Here is a 10,030-nt window from a genome sequence, read left to right on the forward strand (position 1 = left end):
GGCCACTTATCTTAATTTTAACATTTTTTGGTCGGATACACAACTGAGAGCAAGTTGTTTAATAGTATAGCCAACTAACAGCTCCAAATCATATATAGTCAATTTAATAGTCAATTCATATAATAGTTATCTATAAATATATATATACTACAGTATTAATATATGGTCCCACTCGTTATACACACATTGTGTGTTGGAGTCAATACTGCAGCTGGCTATAAATTTGTAGCCCGCTGCTTATCTCTCTTCTTTTATCTTTTCGATACGTGTTTATAGCTGGTTTATAATATAATATTGTACGCTATGATAATTGATACACTAGTACTCCCTCTATCTACTTTTGATAGTCATATTTCACCTTGACACACAGACCAAGGATAAGTAATTCTACTTATCATTCATTTAAATATGCTACTAGTTATTCCTCGTAAACAAGCGATTCATTAATATTTACATTTCTCAATACCCATGTAGCCAATCATGTGTGGTAGAATGGAGAGTCACGCATTAAATTCGAGAAAGTCATTAAGATGATGGGTTGTTGATTGAAATATGACTATCAAAAATAAAATTTTCAGATTTGGAAATATGACTATCAAAAGTAGATGGAGGGAGTATATACTAACTCACAAGTGGCCGACCAAGGTATAGGGGAAGTAGGGTAATAGTACGTAGGAGGGATCTAGCAATTAGGTTAGGTTAAATACTTGGGCTGAGCCTTCAATCCCTAGCTAGCTATATATAGGCTCGGAGTTGTACTGCTAGCTTCGCCCTAGCTCCAGCTCATGATCTATCAGCCGGCCGGGCATGTGTGTGTATAGATATATATATGAAGGAAATTAACCAGAGGCTGGCACATCAACTCGTTCAGTCCAGTTAGAGTGAGCCAAGAGCAAGCATGAAGAACACTAGTCTGCAGCTGCCTCTTCTTCTCGTCGTGGCTGCTCTTGTTTGCTGCCTCCCAACTAGTGGCGCAGAACTCCCTGGTTGGGCAAAGCCGCGGCTGCAGCGTCTCCTGCGCGGCGGCGCCAGATCAGCGGCGGCGCACGGCAGGCGTTCTCCGGTGGTCGAGGTGACCGTGGCGAAGAACGGCAGCGGCGATTACAGGACGATCGCTGCTGCCTTGGCGGCAGCGCCCAAGAGCACGAAGAAGGTACGGTCGTCCTACACTATCCGTATCGGGGAGGGGACGTACATCGAGCAGCTCAACATCACGAGGCGTGATGTGACTTTGTTCGGCGACGGAGTGGGCAAGACGGTGATCACCGGCAACCGTGGCTCCCTCAAGCATGGCGACATGCCTTCATCGGCTACCGTTAGTAAGTAGTCCTAGTATTATTCTCTTATGGCTACCTAAAGAATATGTAACTGTGTTTAATTAATTTGCATGCATATGCCTTGCTTAATTTAATTAGTTAATTAGTCGTACCTTAGCTAGCTTGAATATTTTTTATTAACTAGCAAGGAATGCGCGGGCATACATATTAAGTTGTGTTAGAAACTATAAGAAAAACATATCTACTGGATTATTCGTGCTGCAGTGGAAAAGTATGATTGCCCAAAAACATTCTTCACCAGTATTTCTTAAATATTTTTTTACAAACTATTTGTTGTCTTTATATTATATAATATTTAATTTACCTCCATTAATTTGCTTAATCAGTTTAAAGAAGATTGGCTTAGTCTCGTTTCACAAATAAAGTGTAAATTAAAAGTAATGTGTTTTCGTTTTTAGAATTGATTGTTTATGGGCTTTATTTTTTAAACAAATCTTAAAAACTATTAGTGTTTAATAGACGTGTTATTTTATACAATCATCGCCCTCTAATTGGTTCGTGTATATTTACATGTAAGCATCGGAGCACTCGAAAAATATGTAATGGTTATGGTAATGGGTGTTCTAGTTTAAGTGGAAGCAAAGAGCTTTTTTCTAAGAATTTTCTATGTTTTTCTATAATTAGTTCACTTTGCTCCCTATTGTATTTTCTATTTTCTTTATGAAATCTTACTTTAAGTTCAGATTTTGTGAGATGACAAAATAGTGACAGCGTGTTACACCTTATATGCCAACCATTTTCGAAAAAAATGAATCGATTTTTGTATAAACATCTAAGACTAAAGTATGTTCTCATTATTTATTAATTGATGGATTAGGATGGTTCGAGACTATGTTAAATACACAAGCTTGTAGAGTCCAAATCTATTGCGCAGTATATAGGAGACAACCTATATAGGATTATTTTTTGCAAGTGTGCAAAGCTTCACATAGCCTAGCAAGAACACGATTGGATGGTAAAATATAACTACGTACGAAGGCATCATTTTTTTTGGAATAATTAATATTAGGAATTATGTACTCGAAGCCAACCTCTCTACAAATAATTTGTTTAGCTAGACTGCACTGGAGCATAAATTAAGTACACCGAGATTATGTAATCATGCATATGATGCTTACAATATGTCTATCCACTTGCCACAATTTTCATTGTTTTCATGCTATATTATTTAGATTATAAACCATAGTTTATGATAATCTTTTAAAATAAATAGCTAATTTTTATAAGCTTACGACATTGGATTATTTATAACTAATTTGCAGTTAAAGACTCATATTAACTATATTCCAATACTTCTAAAAGAAATATGTTATTTTGAATTATAGTATGACATTATAATATGTTATGTGCTGATGTTTATATATTGTATTGTATAGGAAGGAATGACATATATATATATATATATATATATATATATATATATATATATATATATATATATATATATATATATATATATATATATGAAATTTTATTTTGATCAGTGTATGTACGTATATATACTGTATGCAGCTGCCTCAGGCCGCGGTTTCATGGCCCGAGACCTGACGATACAGAACACGGCGGGACCGGAGGGGAACCAGTCGTTGGCTCTTCGCTCTAGTTCCAACCACACTGTACTGTACCGGTGCGAGCTGGAGAGCTTTCAGGACACCTTGTACGCTGAGAACGGACTGCAGTTGTACCTCGACAGCGTGATTTCAGGCACGGTGGACTTCGTCTTCGGCAACGCCAAGGCGGTGTTCCAGAGATGCCATCTCCTCGTGCGCCGCGGAAGGGAAGGTGCGCACAACATCATCACGGCGCAGGGCCGCGACAAGCCCGGCGACGACACCGGCTTCAGCTTCCAGAACTGCAGCATCATGGCCAAGCCCAACGAGAACCTGACGGGCGTCGAGACATTCCTCGGCCGCCCGTGGAAGAACCACTCGCACGTCATCTTCATGCAGTCGTTCCTCGACGGCATCGTGCACCCGAAGGGCTGGGTGGAGTGGGACAAGAGCAAGCACGTCTTGGAGACGACCAAGACCGTGTCGTACATGAAGTTCAACAATACGGGACCCGGATCGGACACCAGCCGCCGCGTCAACTGGGAGGGCTTCTCCGTGGTCGACGCTAGCAAAGCTGAGGAGTACACCGTCGACCGCTTCATCCACGGCACCCAGTGGCTGCCCAACGCTCTCAACTACAAGCCTGGTCTCTACTAGCTCCCCTCCATCGATCCATATATGCATCATCTATTACTGCTATACTGCTTATATTGCTAGCTAGCTCCTTAATTATATAAGTTGCATCTCATGCTAGCCCCTGCAGTGAAGTCTCGTTGGTGCATGATTGGATCAGCTGTATCTCGATCTTTTTCCTATTTTCGATCTTTCTTCATCGCATGCAGTACCTTAACTTTGATTAATGAATTTGATGGGGTACCACCCCTATGTTATGTAATCTCACTCTTTAATTTCTATCTTAACAACAATTTGGCCGGCCGGCAACCTTAGTGTGGCCCGCTCGGCAAAAATGCTTGTGTGACCATGCATTCATCATCTATATAATATCCTATTGTACTATTAATTTGTACCTTCTTAATTCAATCATGGTTCCTCACTACTGTACGTGTAGTGTGTACGTACGTTATGAGAAATACTCCATATATGTTGTGCAGCTAGCTAGCTATACGTGGTGCATGTGTATCTTGGCAATCATATATGTATACTACTCCCTCCGTTACGAAATGTTTGACTCTGTTGACTTTTTAGCACATGTTTGACCGTTCGTCTTATTCAAAAACTTTTGTGAAATATGTAAAATTATATGCCTATATAAAAATATATTTAACAATGAATCAAATGATAGGAAAAAAATTAATAATTACTTAAATTTTTTTAATAAGACGAACGGTCAAACATGTTTAAAAAAGTCAACGGTGTCAAACATTTCGAAACGGAGGGAGTACTACTTAATTACTTCTGTAGTCGTACAGCACATTCTATTTTGCCAATCTCAATATTCTTAGAGAGAGAGAGAGAGAGAGGTGGGGGGCATCATCATCATAAAATATAAGGAAGCACTTATACATGGAGAAGTTAAATACATCTTACTACAGCATGCATACATAGCAGGCCACTCCTAATTCCTGTTTGAGAAGTGCGTTATATGGGTCGAACTTAGGGTGCCCTATTATCAAGTCTTTCTTGACATCAAATTTATAAAAGTTTGATTCAGAAAAAGTCCGACGATGTCAACTATCTATGACAAACGATAGTAAATTATTATACGATGAAGGAAATAATACGTTCATAAAAATCAGCACTACTTGAAAACTTGACCAATAAATGAACTAAAAATATCCGTGCTTAGTCTTATGCATGTAGTATTATTATATTTTGATCCTAAAATATTTTCTCATGATGTGGATTTCTTTGTCCTTTATAATATTATGAAAGAAATCAACAATCAAAATATAATGTTAAAGACCATATAGGAACAATAATACTACATATATTTTTAGACTTACCAAAATTGTTTGAAATATATTTTACATATGCATGTAAAACACGCATCCTTCCCATTTTTACGCTAGCCAGAGTATTTCACCGCACTGTCCTCGCACTGAGCAGGACTGGAGCTAAGTGACGAGGGAGACTTTGCGAACCCTCATCAAAGCCTCATAAAAACACTTGGCTTTTACTAATTAAGTCTCTTTTACTTAGACCCTATGATTTGGAGAAAAAAGTAGAAATCCTATGAAAGCTTTTGAGACAAAAGGATTGAATCCTATCAATCCTTTTATACGAAAAAAATTCCTATGAATCGCGGAGCGACGATGGTGACGGCTGCACACTGATGAAGTGATGAGTCATGCCCCTGTGCTTCTAGTTTCTTATTGGGCTTGCTTCTTTAGGCTTGAGTCTAGGCTAAAATATTGGGGGTGAGGGTTCGTGGGCCAAATTCGGGGGTAGTCCCGAGCCCACCGGGACTACCCCTGGCTACGCCACTGATTGAATCATATCGTCAACACATGCATCACATCTACAGAGAATCACTTTTTGTCCTTGCTAATTAATTAGCTAGATTGATTTTGGATTACAAATTATGAATCTAATCTGTTGGTTGTTTGGCTTGCATGTTTGTGCCGGTCGATGAGGTCTGATGATCAACATCGTCGTCGCGTCGCCTTGCCGATCGCAGGCAACCGCTGCCGCCGCCGATGTTGCCGCACGCGGGCATGTATGGATGGGGGATCGAGATCAAGCGATTCGCCGCAGAACGGCGGGCTTCGGCCATGCCGCTGATCGCGTAAGCCATGCGCACGGGCCGGCCCGTATGCAGGGGCCGGGCGACCGGCCGGCCTCGCGCCCACCACGATGGCATGCATGCATGCATGCACGTCCGCAAACAGATCGATCTACAGGCATGAGACATGCCAAAAAAAACCGATCTGCAAGCGTGCATCGGAGACCTACGGGGGCCTTCGACGCTTCATCCTCGCCTCCGCCTCTGCGGATGCCAAGATCTTCATCGCCATGATCGTCGCCGGCTCCGCCTGTAGAAAATACGGAAGCGTTGTCACCTCTCTCGAGGCCGCGTACGTGTGTTAATATGAGTTGGGAACAGCCCCCAACGTGGCTTACAATAGATGAGATCAATCTCAGTTGATTCGGATAGAAGAAAGAAACAAACTCTGAAACAAACTAACCGAACCAACCATATCCTATTATCTCATGCATTATCACATGTAACAACGCAGGATAACGAGCCAGCTCGGCTCGTTAAGGCTCGGCTCGTTTGAGCTCGTTATCTTAATGAGCCAGCTCTGCTCGGCTCGTTAATGTTAACGAGCTAAAAGGCTAGCTCGGCTCGGCTCGCGAGCTGGCTCGTTAGGCTCGTTAACGAGCTATATCTTATTAGTATCATATTAATAATTTCAAATTTAACATTTTATTATGTATTAACATAATAATAAACACTAACTAATATAGTACTTACTAAATATGAATAGTTTTGATGTAAATAAAAGACTAAGCACTAGTCAATAAACACTAAGTTCATAAAGATTTGGTGATATTTTATAGTAACGAGCTAAACGAGCAGCTCACGAGTTAGCTCGTTAAGCTCACGAGCTAAAAGGCTAGCTCGACTCGACTCATTAAGACTACGAGTTCGAGTCGATCCAAGCCGAGCTTGCTACAAGCCGATCCGAGCCACGAGTTTTGAGCTTTTTGTCCACCCGCAAACGCATGTAACAGGAACAACCTTTCTAACACTCCCCCTCAATCATAATTTATCTAAGTTAAGATTGTATCTAAACTTCTGAAACTGTTGTATAAGAAGAGGCTTAGTAAACCCATCAGCTACTTGATCACCAGATGAAATGAACTTAATTTCTAACTGTTTTCTAGCAACTCTTTCTCTGACAAAATGATAGTCCACCTCTATATGTTTAGTACGAGCATGAAAAACAGGATTTACTGACAAAGTAGCACCTAGATTATCACACCACAAACAGGCAGACTGAGGCGAATGAATCCCAATTTCTTTTAACAAAGTCTGTATCCACATTACCTCAGCTGTAGCATTAGCAACTGCTTTATACTCTGCTTATGTACTAGACCTGGATACTGTGGCTTGCTTTCTAGCACTCCAGGATATTAGATTTGATCCTAAAAACACAGTGAATCTGTCACGCCCGGAAATTCACTAGTAATTTCCGAACTAATTTGTGCATAAAATCCTCGTCCAGGAATCAGCCGAGGTACACAAACTGACAATTTAATATACAAATCCATCTTAATAATAACGTTACATACTTACAAAGGAAAGAAAACAGCAGCGGAATTAACGGTCTAGCGATGGCTTCAGCTCCACTCCCACAGGCAGCTCAACTGGGGTATAAGCCAAACGTCTTCTCCTTCTGGATCCTTTATCTTCAAAGGAGGTTTGATGATTATTGCAAGAATGAGCATATGACATACTCAACAAGCCACACAGCAAGTATGCAAGTGCACAAGGATACCAAAGGATGGCATAATATAGGCTCATTTGCAAAAGCAGCATTTAGCAAAGATTTAAGATAAATAAAACAGTAGAGTAATTAATCATCAATTTTAATCAACACTGAACAGCACACCCATGCTGCTCAGGCCCAACCAAACCTGAACAACCAACCCCGGCTGTACAGATCTAACTCCAAACCAGGAGCTAAGCAAATTATTACCAGTTATAACATCCATAATTATTGTGAGAGGTGTGGGACTAATCACGAAAAACATTGCTTAACCCGCCCATAACCGCGGGCACGGCTATTCGAATAGTTTTACTCTGGCCAGAGGTGTACCACTGTACCCACAAGACACGATTCCACACATGTTGCCATGCCCCGAAATACCACCACGGCATTGCAAAGGGGGAAATCGTGACAGTACCCTTTGCACAACACAACTCAAAACAGTGCACCGTTCCTGGATCATAATCTCCCCCTCAAAACCAGAGGCAATGGACTCCCCAGCGACCCCCACGGACTTCTCGCCGCTTCACAGTCTGGTGCCCCGCAATGAATCATGCTATACAAAAGGTAAAGCCGTTGCCCATGCTGGCTTGTGGTTGGTACGGTAAATGTCTCACAACAGTAGCTCGCGAACCGGTCCTTAATTGCCATGAGCACGACTTTCAAAACCATTTGCTCACAACCCACCTTTAATCAAGTTTTAATTATCAATTAATTATCATAACACGATTAACCATCGTGAGCTACCATTAAATATAACCATAAATAATAATGTAGTATATATGATTCATCACATTAGTGAGCTAATGTTTCTAAGCATTGCTAAGCAATTATATATATAACATTTAGCTGAACCAAACCAATACATAAGGTTCAAGCTAATCAATTTATTACCCAAGGTATCAAGGAATAGGGCATTCAATGCAAATTGGCCATAACAAAGGAAAAGGTTCACACCACCCGGTGACATTCGAAAATAAATGCACAGTTGAAATAAATAGAGAATTTAAATATAGAATCAACATGCTCAAAGGATTGTGTTTAGGATCTGTGTGACTTGCCTTGCAATAATCGGTCTTCAATTAATCTTCCTGAATACTTCCGGCGCACTCGCGAACCTTCGCAACGACGGAAACGACAAGCTAACACACAAAACGAGGAAAAAGACTAATAAAAACCAAATAAACAGTACATAAAAAGTAAACAAACACGTAGATCATAATTTTAGATGAATTATGAGACTTGAACGGCCTCATTCTGACTTCAAATGAATTTATTATGAATTTTACAAGATTAAATCTAATTAAAGCCCATTTAAAAAAAATTAAATAAATTTAATTCAATTTATGGACAATTTTAATATGTAGATCTTTATTTTATACAACTTTTGCAACTTGAACCATATTAAACTGAGTTACTATGAATTTCAGAAGATTCAATCTATTAGAAAAACTGGAAAAGGAGAAGATGATGATGTCATGATGACGTCATCAATGGTGGCCGGCTCGGATGGCAACCTCGCCGGAGCTAGGGTGGTCGGCCGGGATTTTGGAGGGCATCTACACGTAGAGAACGACGAGACGAACGCGACGGTACTTACCAACACACCGGACGACCACCGACGACGGCCGGCGACGAAGGGGCGGCGGCGGCGACTCGGCTTGCACGGGGCGGCGGAGCTCCGGTGACCGGCGACGGAAAAGGAAGGGTGGCCGAGCTTCCTCTCACCACAGCGCACCCAACGGTGGTGACGGCGACCGGCGACGACGATGGAGACGGCGGCGCTACCTCGCCGGAGATGGCCGGCGGCGACCGGTGAGCTAGGCGGTGGTGGCGGCAAGGCTACGGGACACGGGAGACCACGGGAGAGGGGGCAAACGAAAGAGGAGGACTAGGGGGTCCTATTTATAGCCTTGGATTGAAGAGATCGGACTCCTCCCGCAAGAAATCGATCCGGGAAATAAAAACTCGGTTTTGGAGATAAACTCGAAAACGAGTTCGATTCGGATAAGATACTCAACGGTTTGCTCCGATTCTTGGGGGAGAGGATAGAGGAGGATAAGAGGAATATTTCCCCTCAACTAATTTTAGGAAAACACAAGAGAAAAGGTTGGATTTGGAGGGGAAAACCGCGGCTATACAGGTACTGTGCGGCTGGCTCGGGCTCTGTCTCCAGCCGGCTGGAGATTGAAGATGCCACTGTAGCAGGGAAGCAAACTAGACTTTCGGCTGGGCTTCTACTACCAAGGACTGATTAAAGGAGGGACGCAAAGAAGACTTCGGGAAAGAGAGGAAAAGGGCTGCAGGCTGAGAGGAGACTGGGCCGAGAGTGAGAGGACTTTTCCTAATTCGGCCCGAAAAGGAAAAGGTGAATTTTAATTACTTTTCCAATTAAATTAATCACTGAAATGATCTTTGAATTGTTAAAAATACTTCCAATGCTCAAATAATTTCAAGAAAAATCCTGAAAATACTTGGACACTAAAAGTACTTAACAAAATTATAATTAGACCATTTAATAATTAATTTAATATGTGAATAATTACTGAAATGCTCTTTGTATGATTAAAATTAATAATTGAGCTCCGAAAAATCCGAGAATATTCCAGAGAGTATAATTAACCATGGAGAATTTAATAAAAAATTAAATCCATCCATGCTTTATATTTAGGAAATTTTATTTCCCACA

At 41.1% G+C, this 10,030-nt stretch overlaps 1 protein-coding gene and 1 long non-coding RNA gene across 2 annotated transcripts; one reads left to right on the forward strand and one right to left on the reverse strand.

Annotated features, from left to right (window-relative positions):
* Positions 1 to 857: 857 nt before the first annotated feature.
* On the forward strand, positions 858 to 3,941 carry LOC107276651 (pectinesterase). Its single transcript, XM_015761237.3, has 2 exons — positions 858 to 1,319; positions 2,850 to 3,941. Exons 1-2 carry the CDS (start codon positions 899 to 901, stop codon positions 3,542 to 3,544), a joined length of 1,116 nt encoding a protein of 371 aa, XP_015616723.1. The 5' UTR covers positions 858 to 898; the 3' UTR covers positions 3,545 to 3,941.
* A 3,081-nt stretch (positions 3,942 to 7,022) lies between these two features.
* Positions 7,023 to 9,530, reverse strand: LOC136353838 (uncharacterized). Its single transcript, XR_010737294.1, has 3 exons — positions 8,942 to 9,530; positions 8,403 to 8,483; positions 7,023 to 7,261 (listed from the first exon to the last, which is right to left on the reverse strand). It is a non-coding gene; the product is annotated as an uncharacterized lncRNA (long non-coding RNA).
* Between the last annotated feature and the right edge of the window lie 500 nt (positions 9,531 to 10,030).

This window comes from Oryza sativa, chromosome 11, assembly GCF_034140825.1.
Source record: "Oryza sativa Japonica Group chromosome 11, ASM3414082v1".
NCBI classification, from domain to species: domain Eukaryota; kingdom Viridiplantae; phylum Streptophyta; class Magnoliopsida; order Poales; family Poaceae; genus Oryza; species Oryza sativa.